Source organism: Pagrus pagrus, assembly GCF_965226575.1.
Source record: "Pagrus pagrus genome assembly, chromosome: 3".
NCBI classification, from domain to species: domain Eukaryota; kingdom Metazoa; phylum Chordata; class Actinopteri; order Spariformes; family Sparidae; genus Pagrus; species Pagrus pagrus.
The window spans coordinates 27,403,239-27,415,721 of record NC_140187.1 but is presented as its reverse complement, the minus strand read 5'-3'; the positions used below and the strand labels follow the sequence as shown (position 1 = coordinate 27,415,721).

Genomic DNA, 12,483 nt, shown 5'->3' with positions numbered 1-12,483 from the left:
CAAACATTTAACTAAAGTGCATCACTTACGCCACAGTTTTATATTTAGACCAGAGCTGCCAGTTGATGAGCAACTGGGCTTCAAGTTTAAACACACACATAGACACAAGGTCATGTTTGTATTTGTTATTACTCATCACACAAGGGGGTTTTTTTTATGCAAAGAATTTCCACTTTCATGATCGAATGCAAAAGGCAAGAAACTACAGAGAACCTGTTAAGTAATGATATGTAACATGATAGTAAGAAGATACAAAAGAGTCTGGATTGAGTCAGAACACTGAAAGTCTTCACGTGAACTGTGTTTATGTCATTGTTCTGACTGAAGCAGATATGAGCAGCGGTGGAAAAAATATTCACATCCTGTAACTTAAACTGTCAATGGAACAGTCTTAATTTAAAACTGATGCCTCTATCTGACCTACAGAAGCAAAGAAGACCATCAGTGAGACAAATTATCTAATTCTGTTCAATTATTATAGTTAATCTTAATGCCTGTCGCCAGGTTCTGACTTATCCAGGTCGGATAAGTCAGAAAATGAAACCATTTTTTATGGGGGAGCGGACATTCAACAGAATTGTTTAAGTGCTGTCAAAGGTGTCTATGTAGTGTGTTGTTTCCTTTACAAAGTGCCTTTGAGTATCTACAAAAACAATATACAAGTTGAATGTATTATTATTATTATTATTCATATTCTAATTATTATTAGAAATATCTCCTGAAGTCAGCATCCTAACTAGCTAGCCCCAGGCCTTAAAACGTCTTTCTCACAGCGCTCCAAAGGTCCTGTGCTAGCGGTGTAAACACCAACTCCCTGGCTAGCTGCATGGCTAACTGAGCTAACAAGCTAAGGGTAGATACAGTCATAAACAGAATACAGTTAGCAGCAGTTTACTACTCTGGTGATATGCTGCCCCTATTTGTTGAAAGTATGAGGCATATTGCACCTTTAAATATAATCAGCAAATTGTACACTTATGACACTTATGGTATCAATTGTGTTCATTTATTATAAAGCAGAAAGGCTCATCTCAGAGTTTATATTATAAATTACATTTTTTAAAGAATATGTTTAACTTGCCAGCAGTACTTTAGTTGTGTAGAGCAGACATGCTGAGCTACTGTGATTGTCTATATCTAGGTAATCCTACTCAGTGGAGCACAGATAACTGTTTCATATTGATCAAATGTGGCTCAGTAACTGATTAGATTAGACTATATATGGAAACTTCATTGACAAACCTCTGCAGCAAAGAACAACTGAAAATATATTGGAAACAAATTTGTTCCCTCCATTTCCTCCGTTATGACATTCAGACAGTAGTGCAGTGGTATGTGCTGTATGTGCATTGCAGTTACTTCATGCCAAGCAGCAGGGCTGGGGTTGCTCACTCAAGACTGGGGGATAACTGATATGTTATCACTGAGTCCACAGACCCCAAAGTATCCACCTGCTGCTGGCACCGCCACTCTCACACTCCCTGTCAGTTAGTCAGCGAGGGGCACCAAAAGGGTGAGGACAAACACAATAAACACATCACTGTTTTCATTTGAGTACACTGCTGCATCTGTTTTCCCTGCTCATACTTTCAAAATCAGTGTGTCATGTTCGGCTCAAATGAATCCAGTCAGGTTTCATAATCTGAGGACGCACACAGAACGCTTCAGTTGAGACAAAGCTATAAATGATCGCACACACTGCTGCAGTACATTTTACATGCTTCACTGCAGACTTAAGGGGGGAAAAGGACTTTCATTTATGCATTTGGTTTCAGCTTAGTGAGCATGACCCTGTGAACATCTGGGCACGCCACCCACTCGTGACACAGCAGGACACACAGGGTCACTCCCCTGAGTGTTTTGGGGATAAACCAACTGTGAGGCACAAATGTTGACTATACGCATTTAGGCCGGGTTATGTATCGAGCCACTAAAATAGCCTCTTCTTAATAAAGCTTAATGTCAGCGGCAGTCAACCGTTGTTGCGCCAAACTCTCTAGATTCACCCTCCACCTTGATGATGGGAATGCAATGACCCGTGAAACAGAGTGAGGCGATGGTGTTTTCTATTTGAAACCATTTACCTAAAGCTTACCATAAATCCCTCTAGAGAAGACAATCCTTTAAAATCCACAATGTTTACCTTGAATGAATGACCAGAATTAGGAAAACAAATATGAAACAAATAATAAGTTAAAAAAAAAGACATGAAAGATGATTTGGCAGGCACATCCATAATTTATACTCTTTTCCTTAACTGTCTCTATCTTCTGTTTATCTGCTGCAGCCGCCAGTTCTGCTCTGGGGAAATGGTAACAAATGCTGGGGATAGATTAGCAACCACAGGCCAGCTCACACAGCCATCCGTTAGTGGCCTTCTCTCTTTTACCCCTTGACGCTTGCCACTTTTCCCACTCAGACCGTTTCATCCTGCATTATGAGTTGTACTATGTCATTTGTTGTGGCGGAAACTAACAGATCACAAGTGATCTGATGATGTGTTGTTTCATCAGTGACAGTCTGGGAGACTATAACCATCCTTGGACTTATTTGATTCTGTGTTCCTGAAGGAGGAAACAGATGCATCTCTTACTGACAGAACACATGATAAAACTACACGGTTCCATCCACAGCGAGAATGAACTCTTCACTAAAAGCACCAACCACGGCTTGATGTATAATATACTCCTGTTGAAACAAGTGGTATATGAGCACCCCCAAAAGGTACAAACTAAACACTGCAGCTCCAGTTCCCCCCACCCCCAACTGCCACAGGATGTAAAACCCTGAACACTGCAGTTCAGAGATAACAGCATTTATGTGTATATGTGTCGTTCATATTGTCATGTCCATTGCTGATGCACGTCATGAAGAAGCTGAACTGAACATGATCTGAGGAAGGCTTTACAATTCAGACCACGATACCAAGATACTGAACCAGGACAATGAAATAAAACACTTCCTGTAAACTGAGATTCTGTAAATTTAAACATATTTTGTCATAGTTTCTTGTATAGTCTCAACAATAACATTCATGTATATAGAGTATGACATACAGTACATGAGTGGTCACCTGGTTAAATATTTTCAATATATCCATTATGTTTTTATGTCCCCCTTCATGTGACTCACAAATATTTGAGATATGTTTGATATAATTAAGATATTGATATCCTTGATATATCTGATGTATTATCATTGTTTAGTTATTAAATGTCAAAGAATTATGACAATCTCATCACAGTTTCCCAGAGCTCTAACGTCTTCAAATTACTCCTTTCGTCCAACCAGCAGTTCAAAACCCAAAAACTCCTCATTTATTATCATAAACCACAAAGAAAAGCAGCTAATATTTACATTTAAGAAGCGGGAACCAGCAAATGCTATGATAGAAAGAAATTATAGAAACTATTAATCAATTATTAGTTTTCTTTCGGTTGACTAATCAGTTATTTGACTAAATGTTGCAGCTCTAACTGGGATCAAAACACATTTGTAGTTTGGAGTCAGTGTGCAGGCATTGCTCTTCTTGTCTGTTCTCAATATAAATTGATCCATTAGATAAAGCATCAGTGTTATAGACGATCTTGATAATCCATTACATCTCCCAAAGGATGCGTAATACTTCATCTGCTCCCATTAAAATGTCATAGTTATTACACGTAAATCTGATTCCTCTGTACCTGAAAAAGAGCCATTATGGGCTCACGATGTTGGACTTTAATAGACGGATGATCAAACTGAATTGCCATTTCGTTTCACCTCATTCTAAGACTTTGAATTTGCTCAATAAATCTGAGAGACCAGACTAGTACTTTTCTCGATGTAAAAACAAAGGAACTAACAGGGACAGTGCTGTGGGTCCTACTGGAGATATGTTGCCTTATTACAGTATGTTTGACTCAGCTTGACACTGCAGATGTGAATGTATTTTTTCAGGGGCAAGGAAGCCAATAAAAAAGACACAAGAAAAACATAAATATATTTATTTTTGAAGCATGCCTAAAACTCCAGTACAGCCAACAGAAGGAGCTGAGCATTACACAGTGAAAAGGAAATATTACTTATATTCTCTGTCAGCTTTTTAGTTTGTAAGTAGTAAAATTTGGTCCTTGGGTAACGCACAAAGGAGAAAAATAAAAAACAGGCAGTCTCATCAAACCAGCTGAATCTGTTTCACTGTCTTTTAGCTTATCAGGTTCATTTAAAGCACTTCCAGTCTGAAGAGTTAACACCCTTTAACAAGTGATAATCTCTGCTGTGTGTTAAAAAAATAAAAGACACGGGACAAAGCGGGGTGAGAAGTATGACAGCTCACCAAGCTACATATTATGGATACTCCCACAAACGGCTTCAGCCAATCCACAATCTGTCAGTGCACAAGCAGACTGGGCTTTTTTGTAAACATCAACTATTAAGTTTTCTTTTTGTTGGCATTACACAGGGTGTGCGGCGGTGGACGAGATGCAGCACCTTCACTGTTTCTTAGCGATGAGGACACCGAGCACAACTCCCATTAGCAGCGCTACTCCAACCAGCAGCCACCTACTCAGAGTCTCCCGAGATCTCCTCGCTTCTGCAGCTGCGTCTCGGCCAAAAACCTCAGCAAAGGAGTCCTGGAATCAAACATGGATTCAGACAAAAACAAAATCAAGAGGGAGAGGGAGAGGAATTTTGTAATTAGACAATGTCTTGGCTTCTTTCCATCCGCATTAAAGGAATACTGCACTGACATAAGTAGTTTAAGTAATCTAAGTATTGACACCTTTGTAAAAAATAAATGTTTGTATATCTTTAAGGAAATAGTTTTTTGAAAATGAAAGTGGCTTCCTACAAAACTACAATATATTAGACAATCATTTTGCATGTGTGCATTCTGTCATCAGTGTAGTACTTAATTTATCTTTACTGACTCTAAATACGTATGCATTGGGGTGATGCATTATCACAATATTCATGATAACAGTGATATAGACAATGAAATATTCATATGTTAATAATAATATAATATCATGTGAATAATCCAGCAAGGATATTCAGCCTTGTGCCTCTTTTGTTTATGAGTTTATCTGGTTTCCTTTTTTATTAGTAACTGAGAAGTTGATAGTAATTGTTCTTTTTGTCCACTTTTTCTTTACAGTTATGGTTACCTCCACCTCCCTATAATTGTATTTTGAGGGTAAATTATTTGTCAAAAAAAGAGACAAAACACAGAGTACACAAAGTTGAAGATAGATCTGATTGTTACTAGCATATTTCTTTCAAATTGTGGTAGATTTTGCAGTTGTCATTCATTTGTTTTTCCACAATAATCGTCTAGCTAAAATCCGCTGTCTTGACAGTTCTATTATGTGTGTATACGCAGTATATGGGTATTTATGCCTGTATATAATGTATGTGCATAAATGTACATACATTTCTCTTTCTTTTTTTCTTATACATTATTTTATTTGTTATCTAAGATATTGTGACTGAGGTATGAACAAGGAGTAACTCAATACATTATTCACACACACAAGAAGAAATCATCCAGAAAATTGTTTCAATTAAAAAAAACCAAATGTTATATTTAGAAATCCTTTGATGTATTATATAAAAACTAGAGTACCTGTTTGAAGATGTAAGAAATAGTCTCATCTAGCATGCAAGTATAGCTCAACAGCAGCAAAGTGCACGATGCTACAGGAGTAGTTTGAGAAGTTTTCGTAGATGTTTTGAGTTACGTGCCTTTGAGTAGTTTCTCAATGCAGCTGATTTCCTCAGTGAAACTCAATCTGCAGACTCTTCAGACTCTTCCACCTTTGCAGGCAGTGAGTGTTTGATACACAAAAAATGTTAGATATTCAGAAGTATCTTTGATACAACTTTTTTCACTCCAGATAATTACAATACCTTAACTCAGGGTATCTGCTAATCCCGACTACTGACCCGATAGCGGGGTCAGTAGTAGCGATCTGTTTACCTCACTGTGTGGGACTCTTTTATACAAAGTAACATGAGGTTGGAGATCGCTGTGGCATTAAAACTTGATTCCACAGCCCACCATAAGTGAATGACTGTAACTTATTGCACCGCACAGAATTTTGTAATAGCATTGACAAAGAAGTTGTACTGTTTTAATCGTGTCATGGTCATTACCCATTCTGCAAAAGAGATGAGTTTTGGTGAAGATACTGATCAGTATCAGATCGACATGTTGATCGTCACAGAACCACAAATGAAGCTGCGTGTCTACTTCCTCCCTGCTGACTCACCCATCCTCCTTGGCTCTCGATCCACGGATTGATGTGCTCATCCAGGTACATGGTCATCCAGTCTGCGATGCGGGAGACCAGCTCGCTCGTATCCTTCTCAACGCACTCCACACACAGCACACCGCCAAAAGCAAACAGGCCCACTACACGTCCCCAGTTGACTCCGTCCTTGAACACCTCGTCCATCACGCTCTTAAAGCTGTGGTAGGCTGTGTCAGGAGTGATGTCGAGCTGTGTGGAGAGGTCACTAAACGCTTGTGTGAAGAGCAGTTCAAACTCTTCAGCTGAGTCCCGAAGAGCTGCTTTAACAGCCTCTATGTCAGCACCTGGCTGGTCGCCCCCGTTGCTGCTGTTGGCCAGCAGGCCGTTTGTGGCAGCTGGGTTGGCCTTGTCTGCCTCAGTCCTTCCACCAGCATCCTCTGGCCTCAGCAGGGAGGTTGGATGGTTCCTCTGAGACAGTTTGTAGCTTATAAAGAACTCCACTAGCTCTCGGTTACTGTACGACATTATTTACACACTGTGAACCTCCAACACACAGCCAGCCTAATCAAACCCTGTGGTTTCTCGTGCCATTCCTCTCAGCTGTCACAATAGCATCCTGGAAGAACACGGAGAAAAGTGACATTCAGAAACATTTTGCATCTCATGCTGCTGTGTGTAAGCATCCATTGGTTTACATTCACTTCTGCAGACTAGAACAATCTATCAGGAGGCTCTATAGTGTTGCTATACTGTAATAAAGTGTAATCCATCACAGTGAATATCAAGTCTGCATTACAGTTTAACTGGAGACTGATTTGATATATCTGCACTGTATTAGCACACAATGATTATGTGTAAAATGTGTGCTGCATGTTTCAGCAAGCTGATGATAGATTTAACCTATTGTACAGAAATAAATGGGAAACTAATGGATACCTGCGATGGTCAGGAAACTAACCCTGGAGCAAACATTCGTAAATAAACAGGAGCTAACACACATTAGCTCAATAGCAGCTTTGTAAGCTCAGCAATAAGAAATTCAGTAACATATATGAATTACGATGTGTATCAAGTCAATAATGTGCGCCAGGATGCCAACCTGCCACCGCTGACAGCTCTGGCTACAACGTAGACACCACCAGCTTTAGCTTCAGGTGCTAACTAGCTGTTTATAAACAGTGTGTAGGAAACGCATCAAAAACAACTACAAACTACAGCCACGGGGCTAATATGAGATTATCATTATTGACAGGTATACTCACGACTGCTAAAAGCTGGTTTTCCCTTTAAGAGTGCAGCTAAGGAGTTATAGAAAGCTGTAGTCGTGAATACAGACACAATATGGACATTTTTGCAGCTGCAGACTCTGTGGCCTCAACACTGATGCACGCTGGCGGTTGGCCAATTCTGCTACTGTACCAGCAAGAAGTCCCGCCTCCTCGGCCTCTGCACCAATCAACGTCGAGGGAGGGCGGAAGTTCAGGGGCCCGTGAAATGAAAGCAAACTCATTGGTAAAAGCTCGTTTGTTGTGGATAAATCTCACATTCACGAGTCTGTCCTTCGTCGTTTTGGTTTAACAGTAAGGCACCATAATTAAAGATGTGAGGTTTGTGCGTTTAGAATATTAATTTGACTTAGGCTAACCCCACAGCTTGTAAAGTTGCAGTGTTTTTTGTTGTTCATGTAGCCTACCACTTGAAAATGATGAAAGCTTGTTTTTATTTTTGTATAAATAGACACAGAGGCTCAATGTGAAAATGTTCAGTCCACTTAACATTTACTTTTACTTTATTTATTTTACTTCCTCTATGTGATTCCTATAAATAGTCATCCAACTAAAAGTGAGACTGAGGCTTATCTTTGTTTCCTGTCCAGTAGAAATTTAGGGATCAATTACATATTAATATAACACATAATTGTCACAGACTGGTGTAGGAAAGAACTGCAAATGATTTTATTAAACAAACATATTTATTAAAACGTGTACATAAGCAATTAGCATATCCTACACTTTCTAAATGTGAAATAACAGTATGATACAGCATTGTCACAGTTGAGATAACAAAACTATGCAAGTAGGGAAGTTGGCATAATCATTTCATAAATCTTGTGACAGCTGAAAGGTGAATAACACAGATTGTATGAAGATCCTAACAAAGAACAATGGCTAAAATATATACAATGTCACTTACATATGCCATATACTTATGCACTATAGTGTAACTGTTTGTCCTTCTTTCCAACACGGGTAACATCTTGAGTTGAAGAGTTCTCATGACTCATGCCATCTGACCAAATTTTCGAGGTTTGTAATGGTCTGTCGACCTGTTTTGTTTTCTTTGTCGTCTTAAATTTATACACTTCTTTAAAACTGAACTGTTACTCAACCAAGGCACACTGCTAAGCAGGGACACTAACAGGATGTCGTCCCAGCATTTGCTTCCTCATCTTGCAAAGCGCTCTCCTGCTCTCTAGGGGAGTTGTCAATGTTCACAGGTTCTGTCTCCTCTGTCAGGATTACTGGCTCCTGGGATAAAACATTCTCTTGTTGGTTCGTGTCAACATTTCCATTCTCAGTAGGTCCCTCTTCTATTTCTGGTTCACTGTCTGAGTCAATTGAAATGGTCTCTGTGCATGTGCTGAGTTTTAAGGTACAGTTTAGAGTCTCACACTGCCTGTTTTGGTCTGTGGTTGGAGTACCAAACTTGAGGCCTCCAGGTCTCCCCACTGAGGTGCCGTCTAACTTGCTCTCCTCAAATATTAAGTCGTGCTTAACTTTCCTGACTGCATGCATGTCGAAGCCGAGCAGCACAGACAACTTCTTGGTCTCGCATTGTTTCTCACACATCCTTCTCTTGGTTGCAAAGTGACTAGAAATGTCAGATTTCCACAGCCACAGACTTGCAGACAGCCTTTCCTCTTCCTGAGGAGTAAGGTATGGTCGCCGGTTGAAGTAGGCCGTCAGGAAATTCTTCCTGGCCTCATACGTCTTGTGTTCGTAGCTTCTAGGATCCAGAGCAAGGCCATCAGATCCAAACTGATTTCCAACAGCCGTGGTGGAAATCTTTGACTCCTTGCTCAGTTTTAATTTCTTAGGGTTGGTCATGGCCTGCGGTGGTGGCTGTCTCTTGAGGAAGCCAGCACCGGACGAGTTGAGAGTCAAGGCAGACTTGAAGCCTTGGCTTGCCTGGGTCCTACCAACTGCCCTGCACTGTACAAGATGCAGTGTGATTGTGGAGGCCACCATGTTACTGGTGTACACCCCCAAGCAATGAATGCACTTGTATGTCATCTTTCTTTCTACAGGATGCATTGTCTGGAGCACTTGGTGTCGCTCCCTCAGATGCATGGCTAAAGCTTCGGAGATGGGACCTTTGAGGATGGTGAAGCACAGCGGACACAGAGTCTTTCCAACCTCACTCTTGTGAGTAACTGCAGGGAAACTTCTACCAGCAAGTGGGTCAGTCTTCTTCTCAATCATTCTGGGAGCGCTAACTTTGACCAGAGGTGGAGCAGGATTCTGAGCAGATACAGACTGATCCTGACCATTGATGGACTCCTTCATGTTAAAAGTGAGAACGACAAGCTGTACGTTACTGGACTTCTCTTGTTTGATGGTGAGATCAAAGGTCAGAGGTGATGCACCTGGGGGGCCAACAAAGTCATCGGGATGAGCCTGAGTCGTGTGCTCCATGATCTTCTCAACATTGTGGAAAGCAGAGTGGCACTGTGGACAGGTGAGCCCGTGGATTAGCATGTGGTTAAGCAGCGTGTCGCTGGGCAAATAGCGGTTACAAAGCAAACACTTGCTGGTGAAGTTGTGGATTTTCATGATGTACTTGGCCAGAGCCCACACTTTCTTTGCTTTGTGTGCGTTCTCAAAATGAGCATTATAGAGGGTTTCAGGAAAAAGCTCATTGCAAACTGTACATATCTTCCACTTCTGTGTCTGTGCTGTGTTTACACCAGCTGAATTATTTTCAGCCACAATGGGGTTGCCAGGAACTGCGACACGCACCTTACTGGCTGCAATGGAAGACTGATTTTTTACAACAGGGCCCACTGGCTTTAAATAGCCGATTACTGGTTGTGGTATTGGGTCAGCTCTATGTGTAAGCCCCCTGCTGACGATAACAGGTGCTTTCTGAGACACATCTGGTAAGGGCTGGGGTCTTGAGACAATAATATTAGCATGTCCAATCATGGTGGTCACCTGCGCACCAATGCGCTCATGGTACTCTATAACATGCTGTACTAGAGCCTCGTAGCTACGAGTGGAGAACTGGCAGCGTTTACATAGGATGTTGTTGCCATTGACAGAATTAGCACCATTTTTGACCAATGATTCAGAAACCATACCAAGATATGGTGAGACAATGTGCTGAAAATGTTCCCTGTAGATGTGCCTTCTCACAACGTTGTAGAGAGAGTCCCGGAACGTGCACTTTTTACAAAAGTACATTGCTTTCTCCACACCATTTCCCTGTCTGGCTCTATCAAGATAGGTTCTGTCATTCTTTCCCAGTGCAATTCCCTGCGAGTTTCCATAGTTCTGCCGTGCTGATTTGGGCATGTGGAATATTTTAACATGCGTCTCCAGAGTTCTCTTGCTTGCAGTGAATGTGCAGTACGGACAGTTGAGCAGAATTTTGCTGTCAAAGATTTTCCTGTGCACATTGCGGAAGTGATTCTTGTAGCCTGAGTAGTATTTGGAAGAAAAGGGGCACTCTGTGCAGCAAAATGGCTTCGATCGGTATTCCTAAAAGACATCATGGGAGAAAACAATGGGGTTAAGACAAATGTGATTTGTGCATAAGCAGTTGAAAAGGCCTTGAACAGTGTAGTCACATTTACCTGTGTTTTAGAGTATGATGGGTCCCACCCGCAGATGTCAAGGCAAAGAGTGCCCTTTACAAATTGATCATTGGGGCAAAAGTCTTTGAATTCCTGTGGAGGGAATTGTAAGGATTAAGACAAATATATTCTTATATAAAATAATCATTTTTTACAGTGTTGTGTATATAAAAGGTCACACTAGCTTTAGACTTATTCTCCTGAGCTGACAGAGAATCAAGTTGATATTTTCTTGATGATGATAAAATCTTATAATTGTATTGTATTAACGTCACACTTACAATTACATTTTGAAACATGAATGACAATCACCTGCAAGTTAAGTTTGTCAATTAAATTATGACTTTCTACTCACATGCAGCAAATCACACTCACCTCTGCTGCCTCCTTGCAGAACTCCAGTCCAATGTCTCCAAGTGCCTTTTTCACTTGTTTCCTCGCTCTCCTGATTCTTGTAAGGTTGTTCACTGGGAGCTGATACATCTCTACGGACAAACAGAAGATGAAGTGCTTATTAGTTTGTCATAATTAATAAGGCAAATCACAGCCACTCAATTCTACAATATGATGTTGTAAGTAGCTAATCAATAATCACGGCACGCCCTCCAGCACGTTTCCATTCAATAACACACAGTCAACATATTTACTTATGATGACAGATTTCTTTGAACAGATAATGTTAACCTGTTTCTTCGGGGGCCCAGTAACGGCACTGTTGTCAGCGGACATGCCTTTTCAGTAGCCATGCTGCAAGTTAGCTTTCATTACTGACTAAGTGCTGGTTCGACCACAAATACTGAGACTGAAACATATCTGTGACCTTTCTTGCTCCGCTGTGTCCACCGATTTCGGGGATCAGCGATTTACAGGACATGTTGTTAGCTCTGTGTGCTAGCCAACATTAGCTGCGTTGCCCGCTTTTGCAGGCTTGGTCACCTACTGTACTTAGCACCAAAGCTAGCGCTGCATAGCCGGTTAGCGTTATTTATTTCTTCATTTGCACTGACTACCGAGCGATGCGTCTTACTCACCGTATGATGAGTCTGGGGAATAGCTTTACACTGGTTGCCTCACCATATAAAAGGCGAACAAAGAAGTTAGCTGGCTGGTCGGGGCGTGCAGACTGATGGTGATGTTCGCTCTCCTCAAAGCCGGTGCTGATGCTCCAACACAGCTAGCTAACTGAGCTAGCTAGTTAGCTGTCACATCTGCTTTGCTGCAGCTGCTAACTGGCTGGAAGAACGAAGGGCAGGACAAAGTGGTGCACATCTCATTAAAACAGTACACTCCAAAGATAATGAGTGCCAGGACCAGCCAGTGTCCTCTGAGCAATTCTTGTACTTTCACCGGTGGTCAGGCCAGTGTTCGCTAATGTTATCTTTTACAAGTGAG

At 41.1% G+C, this 12,483-nt stretch overlaps 2 protein-coding genes across 3 annotated transcripts; both read right to left on the bottom strand.

The window, feature by feature from the left end:
- Positions 1 to 3,969: 3,969 nt before the first annotated feature.
- LOC311254612 (bcl-2-like protein 1) lies at positions 3,970 to 7,627 on the bottom strand. Its single transcript, XM_084348484.1, has 3 exons — positions 7,499 to 7,627; positions 6,255 to 6,852; positions 3,970 to 4,616 (listed from the first exon to the last, which is right to left on the bottom strand). Exons 2-3 carry the CDS (start codon positions 6,759 to 6,761, stop codon positions 4,476 to 4,478), a joined length of 648 nt encoding a protein of 215 aa, XP_084204610.1. The 5' UTR covers positions 6,762 to 6,852; positions 7,499 to 7,627; the 3' UTR covers positions 3,970 to 4,475.
- Positions 7,628 to 8,169: 542 nt separating this feature from the next.
- adnpa (activity-dependent neuroprotector homeobox a) lies at positions 8,170 to 12,479 on the bottom strand. 2 transcript variants are annotated; one of them, XM_084348505.1, is made up of 4 exons: positions 12,123 to 12,479; positions 11,467 to 11,576; positions 11,092 to 11,184; positions 8,170 to 10,996 (listed from the first exon to the last, which is right to left on the bottom strand). In XM_084348505.1, exons 2-4 carry the CDS (start codon positions 11,572 to 11,574, stop codon positions 8,651 to 8,653), a joined length of 2,547 nt encoding a protein of 848 aa, XP_084204631.1. In that variant the 5' UTR covers positions 11,575 to 11,576; positions 12,123 to 12,479; the 3' UTR covers positions 8,170 to 8,650. The 2 variants fall into 2 exon arrangements, with proteins under 2 accessions (XP_084204631.1, XP_084204632.1); XM_084348506.1 differs by having other exon boundaries at positions 12,166 to 12,479.
- Positions 12,480 to 12,483: the final 4 nt, after the last annotated feature.